The sequence below is a fragment of the Sebastes fasciatus genome, chromosome 11 (assembly GCF_043250625.1).
Source record: "Sebastes fasciatus isolate fSebFas1 chromosome 11, fSebFas1.pri, whole genome shotgun sequence".
NCBI lineage: Eukaryota > Metazoa > Chordata > Actinopteri > Perciformes > Sebastidae > Sebastes > Sebastes fasciatus.
The window spans coordinates 27,816,651-27,835,608 of NC_133805.1; the positions used below are offsets into that span (position 1 = coordinate 27,816,651).

The following is an 18,958-nucleotide window of genomic DNA, read 5'->3' on the forward strand; positions in this document are numbered from 1 at the left end:
TACTCTCCTCATCCTGAACCTGACAACTGGTCACCCAGCTCACCACCACCGGGAACTTCTCTCTATAAAAAGCATCAAGAGTGGTTTATTAATATTCCTACTCTGGTGTTTGTTTTCCTGCTTTGTTAGATGTAATGCACACAATGAACACGCCAGAGTCTGCATTTGATCTGGCGCACACCCAGAGCTAAAAATAGCTCCGATAACGCACGCCACTCACGGCAACGGGACTCAGTTTTGAGTCTTGCAAATCAAAGTTTCCGTTTCCATAGTGACAACAGTCGTGCCCTCGTGTTTTTGTTCTCAGGTTGTGCTGGTTGTGATGTGGAGCAGCCATCGGGTGCCGGCTCCGCGGTTGTTTTGTAACCAGTTATGAGATTCATCATCATTAAAATGTCTCCAGAAATGTATTATCATTGCATCACGTAAGAGCATCTATTTTCAGAAACAGCTTTAATGCCGGCAGTTGTGTCAGTGATGCTATCTCTCTCGCTTAAAGGCCAGGAAGCATGTTGTACACTTCCTCTCTAACACACACACACACACACACAAACACACACAAACACACAGTCAGAGTCCTAAAAACGGTGCATAAGCAGGCAGATGTTGACCTGATCACTTTGCCAAAACGACAGCTAATACCCTTTTTAGGGATGTTCTGCTGAATTAGATTAAAGCAGTGAAATGCTGAAATGGGACTTCCTGTTCCGCTGCGGCATCTTCTATGAAGCTAAATGTAAGCTAGATGATACTGATAGGCTTACTGTCACTTACAACTTATAGACGTTCTATACTTTTTTGCATTAAATTCACTTTTATACTTTATTTTGTTCGGTCGCAACTGCTATATGAAAATTGCTGTACCAAGTTTTGTATTTGGTTTGGTGAACAGAGCTTTGTTTAAGATAAGAGATAAAACATTGTTTCAAAATAATGGTATTCCAGCTGTTCAAACTTTAGTTAATCATGATGGACTCTTTCCTGAAATTGATCTTATATATATATACCAGTTAAAGCTGCAGTAGATGAAGAAACAGCTGATTCTGAGCATCAGTCCAGACTGCTTTTTGTTTTGGTTGATTATGTTCTACTTTGCCTTTTTAAGCACGTGGAGCTGCTGACTATCAGTCGTCTCAATCTGTCTCCATGAACCGGAGCGTTCTGGGGTCGTTTCCTCTCCATCCTCCATCCAGTAGTTCTCATGGAACAAGTCAAGTCAATTTTATTTATGTAGCCCAAAATCACAAATCACAAATTTGCCTCAAAGGGCTTTACAATCCAATCTGTACAGCGTACGACACCCTCTGTCTCTAGACCCTCGATTCAGATAAGGAAAAAATCCAACAAACTCTTCATTTTGTCTCAGGGAGGTTTGAATGGCATTAATCTGACTTGTCTAAACAAAAAGAGCCAATAGTACATATACTAGTATAATATATAACTAGTACATATAGTGGAGCGGATAACATCAATATTTGAGAGGAACTGTGCAAATGATGACACAGGCATGAAGTCTGGCTCGGTTGTTCTCCAGGGCTTATTCAAAATCTGCCCGATTGGCCCGAGTTCATTTCTGTCATGGAAATGTGTGTGGTCTGTCGATTTGAATGATCTTGGTGTCGATTCCTATATTTTCCAGCCTGCTGGAGTGGATTTTGCTGATTTTTATAACCCTCTAACTTACACTTAGTCTCATTTACAAAGGGGTGTCCCGAATAGTTGCCTACAATTCAATCTAAGGAGCCTGATTTGACTGCCAGTCTCACAGTTCAAATGTTGCACTGCTGGAAAAATGTGGTTGTGAAACAAAGGATCAGTTTTCTGATCAAATCTGCCCAATTTGCCTTTTGAAAATCCAAGATTAGATTGGCCTCCCGAAGTTGATTTCTTTCACAGAAATGTGTGTAATTGGTCAATTTTGATTGATTTTCTTTTTCAAGCCTGCTGGAGTGGATTTTGCTGATTCTATAGCCCTCTGACTTCCACTTTTTACATTTACAGGATGGAAAAAATAACTCAAAGGAAACCAACTGGACCAAGTGTTGCCTATGTCAGCAGGATAAGAAGAAAGAGCTCCCCAGGCCAATCCTGTCAAAAGAAGAGATGACGGGTATGTGAACTTGGCAAGGACTATTCTACTGTGTCACTTACTCCATGCACTACCAATCAAGCTAGACCCTGCAAGGCTTACGAAGGTGGTGGGATAGAGGAAACCTTGAGACAAAACAAGGCACACTATCACCAGAGTTGCAGGCTCTTGTTTAACACCACAAACACTGAGCTGAAAGATCAACCCCAGCAGCTACTAGAGATGAGGGTGGTAAAAGCAGGAACCCACGAAATGTCCAAGAGACAAAAACACTAGAGTATTTCCTATGTGAGACTAAAGGAGGTGAGCTAAGACAAGCAATGACTAATGAAAGTGAATATAGGCTCGTTCGAGATGAACTGCGCCTCGCCTGGAAAGTAGACGAGATCAGGCGGCAGCAGCAGGGGGGAGGGTGACTAAAAGCTGCGGTAATGTTGGACAGTTTCCAGCAGCCTTCTAAGAATTTACAGGAAGTCACAGGAAAAGTGACATCCTGTTAGATCCGATCTGTAGGCTACTTTAAGTTCTCAGACCACGTTGGGATTTATTTATATTTGTTTGTAAATATATGTGGAAATGTGCGTGTATCTGGCATTGGATTCTATCCTTGTAAAGCACATTGTAATGAGTGCTACATAAATAACCTTCATTATTATAACTATTCATATTATTATTTTTAACCACACAAGATATGTTTGTTAACAGTTGAAACCTTCATTGCACAACATGAGACTAACAGCCTACAATCTAGCGTTAAATATTACAATTACACAGAAAGTTGTGACTTTCTACAACACGTGGTGTTTGCTGTCAAAACTGAGAGCCAATCAGCTCTTTGATCAGGCGACAGCCAGGCGTTTCCCATCATGCCCTGGGTCTTGCACTCGGTGGAGAGCAACTGGCGGCGCCTGGCTCTAAAAATTGCGGCCACCTCGATCTCGTGAGGTTATCGTTGCCCACGTGTGCATGACGTCAGAGCCAATGACGTCGGGACCAATCCATCCATCCATTATCTGTAACTGCTTATCCTTTTCAGGGTCGCAGGGTTGACATTGGGCGAAGGCGGGGTACACCCTGGACAGACAACCATTCACGCTCACATTCACACCTACGGGCAATTTAGAGTCAACAATTAACCTAACCTGCATGTCTTTGAACTGTGGGAGGAAGCCGGAGAACCCGGAGAAAACCCACGCTAACACGGGACACAAATGTAACCGGCATGCATTGCATGGCGATCGCCGGATATCGATTCTGCGCAGGCCTGACTCATCTCGAACAAGCCTATTGAGAGCATAGATGAATGTGCAAGAACACTCAGTGGTGGAAAACTCCTTGCCAAACTGAGTGGCGGAGATGTCATAGCATCTGCCTGCTTGGTGGCTCTGTATAACCGAGAACGAGACTACCTGAAGGTCCAAGAGCAGGAGAAAGCACAGGAGCACAGGATGAAATTGCCTTCTCTGAACTGGCCACTTACATCAGTGGGATAAAAGCTGCCAGTGATGGTACAGATCCACCCATTTTCAGGCTCTTATGTGAGATATCTGTAAGCTTACTAAATGAAAAATTATATAACATGACTGTCTTTGTGAGTCTCAGTCTCGCAGGAGGAGATAGATGAAGCCATATGCACTTGCAATATGCAGTAATTAATTTGCATAATGTTTAATATCTCTAATGTTGGAGAGTATTGTGCAGAGAGAGTGTCGGCGTCCACACTGAATGTACAAAGCAAAGTAGCTGTTGCTCTGTTTTGCTGTTTTGTCCTCTTTGTTATAACCATCATAATGGATGAGTAATTATAAGGCAAGATGACAGCTGCAAGCAGCAAACTGATCGATCGTCCGACTAACAGTCAAAAACCCAAAGATATTTCATTTCCAATGATATAGACAAAGAAATGCAGCAAATCCTCACATTTGAGTGGCAGTAACCAGTGCATGTTTGGCGTTTGTCCTTGATAAATGGCTTTGTGCGATTGATCAATTGCCAAAATTGATAGAGAGATGTGCGCGTTGTGGATTTAGTCACACGGGTAGATTGACAGGGATGAATAGATAGACTGACACCCCCTCAGTGGAAAGGAGCGGAGGTAAAGAGCCTGGAGTGAAGGATGAAGGGATAGATGGTCTCTCCGGGCAGCTATAAAAAGGAGCAGGACGGTTGTGGCGTCCCACAGGAGCGGCTCATAAATGGCTGCTGTGATGTTTTAAAGGGCAAAGTAGCAGCATGGGGCGAGGGGAGACTAATGAAAATGGATGCTGCGGGTCCCCGGAGGTTCAGTCAGAGCTCTTACTGTGCTTCGGGAATATTGGATCCAAAATAAAGCACTGAACCTTCTAGAATATGAATTACATGATGCTTCAAGAAGCACTCAGTCTGTTTGAAAGTTAGAAAGCCAATGAATCACTCAGTCAGATTTAACCCTTTTGAAGGCCTCTACAAGTATTCTGTGGACTGAAGCTCTGCAGAGGGAATGGTTTGCTTTGGTGCTTAAATTAGGTGACCACTTTCATGCAAAATGTCATGCAAGATTTTCAATTTTCGTGTTGAATAAGCCGTTAAAGCTATATGAGGCTGTCATGGGACTTGAAAACTCTTCTCTGAAATTGTTAAAGTTATGGGTTGCAAAGCAGCTCATTTATGTGTGAATAAGGATGTCTTTTTTTTAAATTGAAATCTAACATCCGCCCGATGTGAGTCAGTCTAATATATTGGTTTAACCCTACAAAACACAGTGTCAAATGAATTAAGCTAGTAGGCTAAGAAAGGAAGTGGATTCACGAATACTGTATATAGACTAGCTGTGAGATTGGATTACATTGTCTGTAGAGTAAAAGTAGAAATGGTAAAATGCACGACAGTTAGCCCAACAGTATATTAACTAGGGCTGTCAAAGTTAACGCATTATTATTATAATAACGCGTTATTGTATTCACACCCACTAATTTCTTTAATGCATTAACGCAATCGATCTTAACGGCGTCCGAAACTGGTGTGTGTAGTATTGGGGTGCTACAATATGAAACAAGAAAACCTAAGCAATCCATTAGTACCAACCATGTCATACTAGCTTGTCGTGAAGGAGGTTAAATAACGCTCCAAACTTAGGCTAAATTTGGCAAGGAAAAACTGGCATGGCAATTTTCAAAGGGGTCCCTTGACCTCTGACCTCAAGATATGTGAATGAAAATGGGTTATATGGGTACCCACAAGACATGCCCACTTTATGATAATCAGATGCAGTTTGAGGCAAGTCATAGTCAAGTCAGCACACTGACAGCTGTTGTTGTCTGTTGGGCTGCAGTTTGCCATGCTATGTTTCTGGACAATATTTGTCATTGTTTTGTATTGTTAATTGATTTCCAGTAATAAATTGATACATATATTTGCATAAATGAATAATATTTGGGGGGGCGGGTTAGTAATGGTGCCTTCAAATGAAACTCATGAGCTTGTGTTTACAACATGGGAAGTCGTGTACACAATATGTGTGGCGTTCAAGCGGTTAAGTCGTGAAGAACACCGCTGCTACGCAACAGCAATATCGCTGTTACTGTCGGCTTCTAGAAGCAACAGAGGATAACAATTTAGCAAGCTAGCAAGTGGGTAGGATAATGCAGGAAAAGCAAAGGCACAATGACGGAGGAAAAAGATGAGGTAGTTGGGAATATCCACATTTTCCTCAGACATATTGTAAAATTACCAAAAAAAATATCCGACTAAAATTAAAATACATTAACTATGCACCGAAAAATGTACTTCCATGGGCTCCGCCATTTCTCACAACGTCAACAAACACGTTACAACTCGTGAACTTGGAGCTTTCAGAAAATTTCCACTTACGAGGTCGTGAATATGACATGAGGGGGGCGTTCATATGGACTCTTCTCTTAAACACGGTAAACACGACCCTATTCGAAGGCACAATAACAACTGTTATGGAGCTATGGTAGCGGTTGCTACTGGCAGAGTGCTGCTGACAGAATACACACAGTTGAACCGACTCTACATAAATCATTAAAATGACATCCGTGTTGTACAACAACTATTAACATGTCAGATTATTAGTACCAGCACTAATTTGCTTCCCTGTGTTACTTTCTATACCTCTCCTTTCCTTTCCCGTCTCGGCTCTTCATCTTTAATCACAGCGGCCTTCTCTTTCACCGTCGCAGCCTTTGTTCCTTACGTCTCTCTGTTAAGAGTCCAAGTCTTAAATATTCTGCTGCTGCTAATGATGAGGAGTTTTTGAGTCACGTCTTCAGCAGCCCCACTGGGACACTTAAGAAAGACTATCTGGTATTTTTAGCAGGCTATATTCAGGTGCGGTTGTTTAATGCCTGTCCAGTAGAAATTGCTCTGTAGTGTAGAGTTTGATAATCTATTCATCTTTTCTAAGCAAAAATTTCCCCAAATTGCTGTTTCCAGCCTCTGAAATGTGAATATTGACAGCTATAGTTTGTTTGTATATGACATATTCAATCTTTGGGTTTAAAATGGTTGTTAGGATAAAACAAGCAACTCAAACACATCACCTTGGGCCTTTTTAAAACGTTTTTCTGATATTTTATACACAATTGATTAATTGATTTAACAACAAAATATTTGGCAGATGAATCAGTAATTAAAATATGCATTAATTGCAGCCAAAATTAATTGTATAGTTTAAATAAACCCAGTCAAATTTAAATATTTGATTCAAAAGTAAGGTGTAGTAGTTGACTTTCTCTGTTTAACTTTCTTTTCAATATAGCCTATACTGTAGAATTATCTAGCATTTGTAACTGTTATATAGGAGAATACATCAGTGTGTACATATAATCATAGTAGAGTACTTGTACCCGACTGCCTAAACATTATCACTTCACAAATCCTTTCACTTCGTTCAGTTAACACATTTTCTGTTCCTACAAAAACAGAAATTGGCATCTTATTTGACATTACCAGGTGTAGATAACGTGGATTGGCATGAGATTAATTTTTTTCTTGATATGACAGCTGATTGGAGTTGGAGATAGATGAACTCGTTCAGATAAATGTCGGCAATAAGCCAGAGTCAGACTAAAAGTGGATACTGAAAGGACACACAAAGATGTTTCTTAGCAACTGGGGAGTATTTATTTCTTGCTAGAGAACTGAAACAAGTTTGTCAAAACCAAAAAGCTTCTTTCTTTGTTTCATTCATTGTAAAAAAAACAACAACATCCTCAAGGTCCTGCTATGATCAAAGATAAAGGCAGTTATGTAGACTAACGGTGTTCGGTACACGAATCACGAATGCTCAGGTTCAGGCAAGGTTGCAAAATAATTATTCGACATGTGTATAAAACAATTGTTTGTGTAACAAGAGATGAAAGCAAACAAATTTGTCAAAATTACAATCCAAACATACGTCAAATTGCATTGAAGTCTATGGGATCTTCAGTTTTCTTTCCCCCAAAAGGGGGCGTGGCCTTGACTTTTTGCAAAGTACCTGTATGTGCCGGTCTGATGTATCCCTTGCCTTACAGCTGCAGTAGGCAGTATATTTTTGGCATCATTGGGCAAAAATTCCATAATAACCTTTCAGCATATTGTAATTCAAGTGTTCCGAGAGAAAACTAGACTTCTGCACCTCCTTATGGCTCTGTTTTTAGGCTTTAAAAAATCTAGCCCGTGACGGGAGACTTTGACCAATCACAGGTCATTTCAGAGACAGATTGTTCCTACTGGCTGTGCTCCGGTCATGTGACCGGTACTTGGCGTTCCTTCAAGCCAGTTCAACCTAATCTCAACATGGCAGCTGGGTCACAAACTTTCTCATTTTACAGCTAAACAGTGCACTACAAGATGATTCTGAAAACATTTGAGGCGAGAAATAGGCATTAACATAGTATAATATTGATTCATATTTGATCAGCGCGGCCTAGTTTGACCATTTGGTCGTAGTTCGCGAGTGATTGACAGATGGCTCTCATAGACAGCAGATGGACAGCAGACCTCAGATCAGCTCTGACTGCTTGTGACACAGAGGCACATGATTTTTTTCAGGTTACCTGTTTCATGTACTGCTGTCAGGGTATAGCGACTGTTTTATAAAAATAACTAATCATATTTTCTCCAATCTCGCCTACGTCAGCTTTAATGCACTAACCCTACTTCAAATAATTTCAAGTTAGGCCTACTGATACTTTCTGGTAGATAATATTTGCATCTTTACTACAGTGAGTCTTTTTTCAGAGAATATTAATGAAAAACAACGTTGAGAGTCTTTTTTTAAAGGCTGAGTAGTGTTTCCAGGTATTCCTTTTCAAGCTGCATACACCAACCTTCACCAATAAGGTAGGGCAACCTTTCTGTAGCGTGAGAGGTGAAACCCAGGGGAAACAAAGGCTGCAAAGCACTTTGGGGCACCATTCTCTGCTGCTTGTCAATATAGATGAATGTATCAACCCAGATCTTCTCTCATCTGGACAGTGGTGCCTGGACAGTAAGAGAACATTGTCAAGGATGCTTTCGTAAAACAACTAACCTGAAACAAAAGTGGGGTTTACAGAGACGTTCACACTGCCACAAATGCTCTCACAATACACCTAACACAAGGTCTCTGCATCTCATTTGACAAAGCGAACCACTGTTATTTACTCTCGTTGCTCCTGAGATGCACAAAAGGCCCGTTAATAACCAGTTGTCACATAATTCTATTGTAAATCCCAGGGCTTCTGCATCTGTGCATTATTGGCTGAGAGGTCATCAGCTCTAATCACCAACAACTGTATGAGCTGTTTGTGAGCGGTTGCTAGGATACAGTTATAAACACAACTGTATGCATGTGTTATCTACGTGATTCCATCTCCAGTGAACTTCCTCAGTCCTTATCTAACCCCCGTGGGCCCCATTTACAAACTGTCATCAACTCTTTTAGCAATCCTTTTATGCGACAATTAAAATAAGATTGTGACAATAAAAAAATCTATTCAGCTGAATCAAATCTTTTCTGGTTATCTATTACGAAATGTAATTCACCAAGATGAGAGATGAAGCAACATTTTAATTATGAGACTTCAAGGCTCCTTGAAAGTGGAAATGCCTGTTGGTGAGTTAGTCACTAACTGCATGTTTATTTTCTATTTACAGCCTCAGCTGATGTGGAGACGCGGAAGGGAAGGTAATCGCATCTGATCTGCTCAATGTTTGAAACAGCGGGAATCGCTGATAAAAGCCATAGTAATAGCTCAATTGTAAGCTCTATCAATGAGAGTTGGGTTGCGTGATTGTGTGGGTTTTGTCTGTTTAGAAATCTCCCTCTCTGTACATGAGCCAGCCAACATATATCATCTCGTTTCTTTGCTTGGGTTCCTCGTGTAGCTTTCAGACAGGGAACATGTACTAAGTGGAATCTGCTGTCAGATGAGGTGGACCTCGAGACAGCAGCAACCACATTACGAGCTCTCATTACGCCGAGGCCCGGCATCTTCTCAAAAAGAGGGAGCGATTGTAACAATTACCGGAAAGACGAGAGAATATAACAAAGACATGAGAGAGGGTTAGCCGTCCACAGTGGTTAGTGTGATGAGCCAAAGAACCTAGACACAACGCCTGTACCAGTTTGCCGTGCAATACATCAGGTATGCCAGGAAGATTCAGTAGAAGACAATTTCTGTCACAAAAATACACAAACGTGGAGGAAATTAATGCTACTTTGTAATGTAAAAGAAATTAAAGTAAAGGAACAGAAGAATTATTTACAGTAGGTAAATAATATACATGTTAATCACCTATAAATGATAGCTGCTTATCAGTCAGGTGATGATCAGTGTACTGAGGTTGTCAAAAGCTTTTATGTTTTTCAATTCTGACCCACACTAATGCATTTTAGTAGGGCTGTCAATCAATTCAAATATTTAATTGCGATTAATATCATGATTGTCCATAATTAATCGCGGTTAATCGCAAATTAATCAAACATTTTTTATCTGTTCAAAATGTTCCTTAAAGGGAGATTTGTAAAGTATTTAATGCTCTTATCAACATGGGAGTGGGCAAATATGCTGCTCCATGCAAATGTGTGTACACATTTATTATTGGAAATCAATTAACAACACAAAACAATGACAATTATTGTCCAGCAACCCTCACAGGAACTGCATTTAGCATAAAAAATATGCTCAAATCATAACATAGCAAACTGCAGCTCAACAGACAACAACAGCTGTCAGTGTGTCAGTGTGCTGACTTGACTATGACTTGCCCCAAACTGCATGTGATTATCATAAAGTGGACACGAACCGTGCTGCAAAAGTAAATAAATATGCACAAAGAAAACAGCATTACTATCAGGATTTACTATCAGGATTTACAGAACGTTAAAGGGAAAATTTGTAGATATTCAACCGTATCTTAATCTATCTGAGTTAGGGATATAGTGTGAAAACGCCTGCAGTTCTGCTGATGTTCTCTTTGTGTCTCTGGGTCATAGCTGCAAAATCTGTTGGACTTCCTGCTTCCAGTGACGTCGTTGGATGCAAAAAAGAACTACAGAGTACTACAGTACTTCAGCTTTGGTAGCTGTGGGACGCAATGCCATTCAAAAACGTACTCGTTCTCTTCGTTTGTGTTACGTTTCCAACAGCGAAAATGTCGTCCCAAAGTATGAGTGCAGAGGATGTTATGGACAAGGATGTTTTACAGTGTTTGGGCTGACACGCATATTCAGCCATAGAGAGGCTACTCAAGGCTGCAGCTGCTGCTGCAGGGAGGATATGGCTGGCGGTGACCCTCCAGAACCTGAGCTGCCCAGAGCAAATACTGTCTGGTGGAGCCTTTGCTCAAATTGCCCTCCGCTGCCAACAGAAACGGAATCATTCTGCTGTTATGAATGTGAGCGTGGGCAGCTTTTGTTGGTTGCTGTCGCAGGTGACAACCCAGAGAAAGCGAGCTATGTGTGCGTTACTATGCATGAAAGTTGTCAGCGGAGTGCTGGAACCCTTCAGGATCCCGAAGATAAACTAGAAAAGACAACCACAAGAATGGTAGGGCGATTTTGAGTGAGAGCCGGCAAAGAGCCGCTGCTCTGTTGGCAGCCGGACGGCAGAGAGATCATTTTCCTGTAAAAAAAAATGTATCCTTTAATATTTATCTCCATCAAATCTGTAGTGGATGATTCTGACTTAATTGTTTAAACAAATATGACTCATGCTGATTCATTAATTCACAGTATCATTTATAAAATGTTTATAAACAGTCAACAAGACAAGTAAAACCTTCACTGAAGAGCACAGCAAATTTAAAAACATGTTCACTGCCTACATGTTCTGTTCATATACTATGAGTGTATGTATTCACTTCCAGAATCTTGCACCGGGATGCACCGATGCAACTTTTTCTCTATTCCTGTCCCGGTTTCTCTGTCTATATATATGTATGTATGCATGCGCTTCTGTGAGCTTGTGTCTTATTTGCCTACATACTGTATGTGTGTATAGTATGTGATGAAACTGTCCTTCTCTGTGTGCATGGATGTATTTATGTGCTTCTATGCGTGTAAATATGTTTGTTTGACTTATTCATGTGTATGCATGCACTTTTATTCATATATGTATAGATCTATATGAGATTGTGTGCCCATGTCTATCTGAAATGGAATAGGGAATAAGAAGAAACACAATATGACAGGCAGATTGCCTTTTTGCACCGTTTGTCAACATACATTAACTAACTGGAGCAGACTGACTCTGTACAGCCAGCTATTTGCCCGAGGCTGCCTACATTAACGAGCCATTCACATGTGTTAAGTGGAAGGATGGCGAGATAAAGCGTCACACCATCTTTCACTAAACGTACCTCCAGGAGAGCCCCATCTGGTTTTCCCTGCAGGAGCCCACAAACACACATTTAATCACCATTCAGAGCCGACGTGGAGCCGCAGACTGTTTGATATTTGCTCTATTTCAATGCTTCCTGAAGTGAAATATCCACAAAACACATGTCGGTTGATGGATACGCTCACTACAGAACAAACTCTGTGCAGCAACTTTAGAATAGTGGCTATAAATGGAAGTGCAGGTCACGTTATGCCCGACGGCTCAGAGAAACGTTTTGCCAGACACATAGATATACTTGCACTCTTTATATTTGCACTCTTTCTATACTTCGTACTGCAACTGCTGCTGCAAAACAATTTCCCTTGGAATACTTTTTTAAAACTTAGATCTTGAGGAATCATTGAGGGCATGCCCTCATTGTCAATGATCAAAACAGAATAAATACACACAAGAAAAGAATTAACAAGAAATAGTTCTATCTTATCTTAGCTAATTAGGGCTTTGTTGAATACTCGCTTCTGATTGGTCAATCACAGCGTTCTACGGTCGTATTTCAGACCGTTGCTATGGGCACAGTTCTGATGTCAGACTGACGGACCGTTTTTGTGTCAAATTATTGATTTCTTAAGTAAGTAGCCATGTAATAAGCGAGATAATGTACAGCTAGCGGGTCATTGTTGTGAAATAAACCCCTTCAGGGCGATGCGAGACCTGTCAGGGTTTATTTCATGACAATTACCGGCTCGCTGTACATTATCCCTTACTAAGCTTTGTTTAGCTTAGCTTAGCTAGTCCCTCTAGTATTCTATCTTGTTATTGCAAGAATCGGCAAATTCAGCCAATCCCCGCAATATTTGTGACATTTTTTTATAACCAATAACTGCATTTTTCTACATAAAAATGATTAAATTATTAAAACGAGATGTACTTTTACAAGCAAAAATTAAATAATGGGTATATTTCCCTAGCATCTGTCTTCTCAGGCAGCGTTTGAGATATGTGTATCTCCAGTTGAACCCTTTTAAAGTGACCCATATCTAATCTAATGTTTAAAACTAAACACAGTGCTACACAGTGAGGTAGGAAACACTAAGGTTACCTTACAGACCTAATTCAGGGGGAAAAAACTCATATACTGTACGTAAGTTCAACATCCTCGCTAGTTAACTATACATACATGCTACCAGACAGAACAGGATCAGGTCACTCCTAAATTTCTGAACTCATTTTCTCACTGAAACATATTATCAATGATTTCTTTCCTGATCCTATAGTTATATATAAATAGCAATTTATCGCAAACACAAAAACAACATACATTTTAGAAAATGTAGTGAGAAACGTGAATACAAATTTTTTTTTTTGGGGCAGCAATAATTACGCAGAAAGTCAACGCAACCCCGGAGGGACTGGACTTAAACTCACACTAATCAGTAATATGATATTTAAGCAGACTAAATAATAATATGACAACGGCCACTTGCTTTTCCTCATGAATTACGAACCACTCCCTATAATTTAACAACTGCTGAATGACTTTAGATATTCACCCCCTCCTGGAGTATGAATCCTGTCCAAATGAGACTTGAGACTCTGATGTCCTTCTCTGTCGTACCCTGTAATGTAGCTAAAATGGCCAGATTATAAAGTCAGTCTTTACTCGCGCTGACCCAGATAGACCCCAACCCATCCCCAACCACTCTACAAGTCATTTAGTGTTCATATAAAAGTTGATAAATGTTAAGTGAGTTTAAATATGATAAAGAGAATCAATCCTTCTAAAATCAATCGATCATTGTGTCACACAATTGGCCACTCAACTGTAAATGATACATTTCCATTACTGGGCTCCAGCTTAGACAAAAGCACTGTACAATATATATACTGTATCATAGCTTCTATATTGTCAGAATAACATTTGTACAACCACCTTTTATCATTTATCGTATTTCGTTGCTTATTTACATGAGGTGAACTCTCTTTTTCATGTCTAACAAAACCGGTAGGTGATGCTTATTGATCCGAGCGACAGGTATTTCAAGTGTTGCCCAAGGACACTTTAATAGGATGGATAGTGACAGCACAAAACCAGTCTGCCATTCAAATGGCAGAGTCCTTGCTCAGTGTGCCGTTACCTGTTCATTTCAGGAACACTAAGCATTGACTGGGCAGCGAAATGAAAAAATGTTGTTTCACTGTTGAATAGCTGAGAAGCAGCAGCAGCTGAAACACGTTGACTTAAGGCATTGTGAGCATGAACAGAGAGAGTTCAAGGTCACTGCTGGCATCAAATATTACACTGCAGAGGAAATCAAACAGTCCACCTGACGCTGCAAGCACACTAACTGGTTTATAGCTCATATTTCACATGCAAATATAATATGTAGTCCATAACATAACAGTTTATCATTAAGAGTGTAAAACATTAATGGTGTTAAATTCAATTTCCAGCGCAGACAACTATTTGCTATGTAAAGCTATAGAGGAGTGATGTCTACCTGAGCAGAGAATGAAGTTGCTCTCCCTCTGTGTGTGTTGTAATCAGAGCTGTGCTTTGTTGACATAGCCGGGTTTGCCGCACATACTTTTAGGTGTATGTTTGTGCATGTGAGCGTTCCCCACTGGCTAGCTCACGGCCGCCGCTCTGCACTGCTCTCATACGGCAGTTACAGCTGATAACGCCGTCCTGACTGGCGTCGTCGTTGCGGAAGCGTAGCACCCACCCTCTGGTTCCCCCTCAGGTTAACACTGTTAGCTCTATCAGCACTGTTGCTGTTGTTTTTACTGTTAGCACTTTAGCTGTGAGCCACAGGCTCAGCTGTCGCCATGTAGAGAGCCGTGCAGAGGCAATAGAAATGCTCTGAATTCCGTATAGAGAACCTTTAACCAAACTCCATCAGTCAGTATCTTTGAAAAATGGCCTCTTTAATTTCAAACACTCCCAATATCCTTCTCTGCCTCTTCTGTTGGCTGCAGACCCTGCTGCCAAAATGTTGCTTCAGGGATCCATACGGGGAAAATTATGTGGCTGATTTAGAATTTATTATTATATTTTATTATTATTATTATTATTTCATTCATGAGAATGGTACCTACGGATGGACGGACAACCCGAAAACATAATGCCTCCGGCCACGGCTGTTGTCGCCGCGGATGCATAAACATGTTCCTTGATAGGGAGGGTAGTTATAATCATTTTAGAGGAGAATTTATGTTAAGAAACTTTGTGTTCGTACAGCTATGAAGCGTATATGTATTTAAATCTGTGGGGTGAAATTGTGGAATGATTTGGATGTGGAATACAAGAAAAGCACAACCATTACTCAGTTCAAGAAGATAAACAAAAGAAGTATAAGAATAAGGAAGGGCTGTGATGATGGTTTAGTTTGAGTTTGTTTTATTGACAAAATGTACTCGTACATAGAATTTGGATAAATGTTTATAACCTGCATATAAATTCAAATTTCAAAATTGAAAAGCATGTTCATGTGACATCTCACTGTGAGTGATAGTTAAATTACACTATTCATCATTTTGTCCAGGACACCCCTCGGGTCCTTCAGGGTGTTCTAGGGGTTTCAGTTTAAAGTATAAATATTAGTTTAAATATTATAATTACATTTGAATTAGTCACAGTTGGGAGATCACTCATTGTGGGCAAAACTTTTTAAATTATCTTATAAAACTGATTCAATATTTGCAACTTGTCGAAGAGTCTAAATGCCCTGACAGTGTCCCAGAGACGCTGTGCAATATCTGATATCAAATACATCAAACACTGACGGCGTGACTCAAACCACAGAGCAACCGACGCTGCCGTGCTTAGATCTCAAGCTACTGGTGATAAAACCTGAGGGATAACGGCACCGGTGTGTGGTGTGCGACCAACTCGTTTACATATTTGGCTCATAGCAGGTGCCACTTGAATAGCTCATTGTGTGTGTTGGACTCCGACACTTTGTCTGGATGCCAAAAGAAAGACATCATGTGTTCCAGCTGGTTACAGGCGGAAACATCTGTAGTGCAGTGAATAGGGAGATAAATAGTAAGCCTAGTTAAATGTCTTATATACAGTAGAGCACAGTTAGGAATCTCTGATTCAAGATGCTACAATTAACTTACAAAATAATTATGCACTTTTTGCACGTCACTCCGTTTTCTCTCAGGCCCTGTCTACACGTATACAGATATTTTTAAAGACGTATATTTTCCCCTCAGTTTAAAAAAAGAAAAAAAAAGGTCCATATGACCTTCGTTTTACAAAATATCTCCATCCACACTAGAACGCAAAAAACGACTCGCCGGGCCAGTAGGTGGCGATAAAGGCTATGTCAGCTATACGTCAAATACCAGAGAAGAAGATTCTGAGCATGCGCAGTAAGCTTATCTTCTTCTGGCGGTATTAACAAATGGCAATACCTAATTATCTCTTTATTTAAACATATTTGATATTTTGTGCAATGGCGAAAACGAAATGTGACCCGTGTGAACAGACGACGAGGTGGAGTTGCTTCTTAGCGTTATCTTACAGATCCAAAACCGAGGAAAGGAAGTCATCGTTTCCCAAACGCTCCGTTTTACATTTCCACCCCGATACAATGTGACCAGAGTTTTAAAAAATCTGCACCTTAGAAGTTGTTTTCAAAAATATATGTTTTTGTGACCCAAAACTCTGATTGCGTATAGACGATAGGCCAAAAGGTAGAGGAAAATATCTTTTTGCTTCCATTAATGGAGGATTCAATTTGGGTCAACTGGAGAGGTTTTCTGTACCTGATGCTGATTCTTTTGAGAGTGAACAAAAACCAGTCTCAAACTCAGCACAAAACGGTGGTCTTGGGGTTTGCTTCGAGCGAGCTCTTATGTTGTTCCACAAAGTCGGCATTAAATATGAAATCCAGCTGCTCCATATGCTGTAGGACAATGTACTATGTGTCTAAATGACACATTAATGGTGGCTGTTATCACATACATTAGCAATTACAGCGGGTAAGAAGGGTCTGCAGATAAGACAAAGTGTCTACTTTAAATTTGACTGAAGAAAATATCGAACTACTAATTGGTCAATACTAAATAAAAAATCTGATATATTTCAAACCGGTATCACGCCAAAGTGTGTAATAGACTCGCCTGTCCACCAGAGGATAGCGTGTCAGTGTTCCATTTTGCCTCACCGAGGCGTGAATATCACACACGCCGTGTTTGCAGGTGCAGTATCAGCAGGGGGCAACAAAACCAGTCAATTAGGTTGGCCTTAAAATAAGTACGTAAAGTAAGGATAATACATACGAAAACAACGTAACATAAGAACAGAAAATATGTCACAAACATTGATTAAAAACAAAATATGTGTTTGTTGGTCCAGTTCACCTCCCTTCCCTCCCACCATAAACTGTCTTTCTTACTTTTTATTCAACATCACTAGCTCTGAGCGTAGCATATTCACACGGATGCATGTACATTGCAGTCACTACAGACTACATGGCGTACAAATGACATGCCTAAAGCAAGAACGCCGCATTATCGTGTCATTCACATGCCTTTTGTGCAGCCGGGCTGAATATTTACATATGCCAGCAAGAAACTGAAAGACTGCAAAACGCACCAATATGACATACACAACTGATTTACAGTTCAGCGAGATTTTCGTGTGTGTGTGAATCTGAATAAACGTGATCTCACCTGGTCTTCGAAGGACAAGGCCTGTCCCACGTCTCGAGGGAACCCATCTATGACGAGACCGTTAGCGTCTGGGCTCTTCATGATCTTCTGCTTGATCTCAGTTATTGTTGTCTCCTGGAAAACAGAGAAAGGAACAGGAATCATAATGATGTGTGAATGTTAAATGAGCAATAAGGAAGCCAATTTCCATATCAGCGGGGGGTTAATTCGATTTTTTGATCAGTACAAATAACTCAACGATTAGCCAGATGCTTGAATTTTCCAAACTCACATTTTACCGCATTACAATTGCTTAACAATGTGGGCAGTTCCCTGAGTGAGCGACTGGTGGCACGGGACATTTCAGCTGCAAATTATAAAGCAAAAAGGTTTATAGTTTTAATTATAATTTGCTCTTCCAGCAGGAGCATAAAGGATGAGATTAGTTTTGTTAATGTTGTCACAATTCCCAGATTCATCAAGGTTGTAGATTAGCTAAAACCCCTTGCAAATTAATAATTAGTAGCTGAGTCATAAAGAAGCTGAATGGAAAACTGACAGCACATTGGAGAATTCCACAATATAATTACTCTGTTTATCCAATTGTACTTTAATATATCTGTATGCAGCAGAACGACTGTCTTGATTGCACCTGAAGCCACAGAGTGCCAGCATCATTTAGCATCAATTACTTCTTCATGGCTGGCGGAGGTCAGCATGTTCGAATGTATTTCCCCGAGCAGAACGCATCATACGATATGGCAGAGATACGTGAGCAACGCTCTGAACTAAAAATAACACAGACATTCAGACTAAAGGCAGCGGTCCGACAGACTACACAGAGTTTAAACCTAATCTAGATTCAATCGAACAGATTAATGTATGTGTGTAAGATAAAATGAGAAAAGCGAATCTAAGAAAAGCCATCTGATCCGCTGCCTGGCTCGATGTCTGAGCTCTCAAAGGAATGCCAGACATCAAACAATCATCTAGAAGAGACAATCTATTCACAGCACTATACCAGCTGGAGAGAATCACCACCAATGCTGCGTCCGAACATAGTTCCCTCATTAACTTCTCCCTATATGATAAACACTCGGTAGTTAACTCTATATAATGACATTAAGGACATTTTGACATTCATGAATTATCATCATTTTGCATCATCACAAACAGGTGCAGTCCAACAAATGTGTGACACATTTAATAGTGAGAGTTTATCAAAAAGTAGGTTACATGCTATAGACGCTACTTTTTTCAATTCTCAGAATTTTTAGTGCACTATGTAGTGAATAAATGTACACACTTAGTCAAGGTTGAAAGCAGTAATACCAAAGATTATAGAAGCAAAGATGTGAAACTCCGGTGCTTCTTTGACAACGGCCGCTGGATGCCGCTG

At 40.3% G+C, this 18,958-nt stretch overlaps 1 protein-coding gene and 1 long non-coding RNA gene across 2 annotated transcripts in view; one reads left to right on the plus strand and one right to left on the minus strand.

Annotated features, from left to right (window-relative positions):
• The window catches only part of LOC141777599 (uncharacterized), a 68,279-nt gene extending 66,140 nt beyond the window's left edge, over positions 1-2,139 (plus strand). The window contains exon 3 of the long non-coding RNA XR_012595929.1: positions 2,002-2,139. This is a non-coding gene — a long non-coding RNA (uncharacterized LOC141777599). The remainder of the gene's footprint in view (positions 1-2,001) is intronic.
• ak5 (adenylate kinase 5) overlaps positions 1-18,958 on the minus strand; it is a 111,344-nt gene that overhangs the window by 73,531 nt on the left and 18,855 nt on the right. Inside the window, exon 5 of the mRNA XM_074652020.1 lies at positions 17,581-17,694. Within this exon, the coding sequence (XP_074508121.1) occupies positions 17,581-17,694 (114 nt within the window). The remainder of the gene's footprint in view (positions 1-17,580; positions 17,695-18,958) is intronic.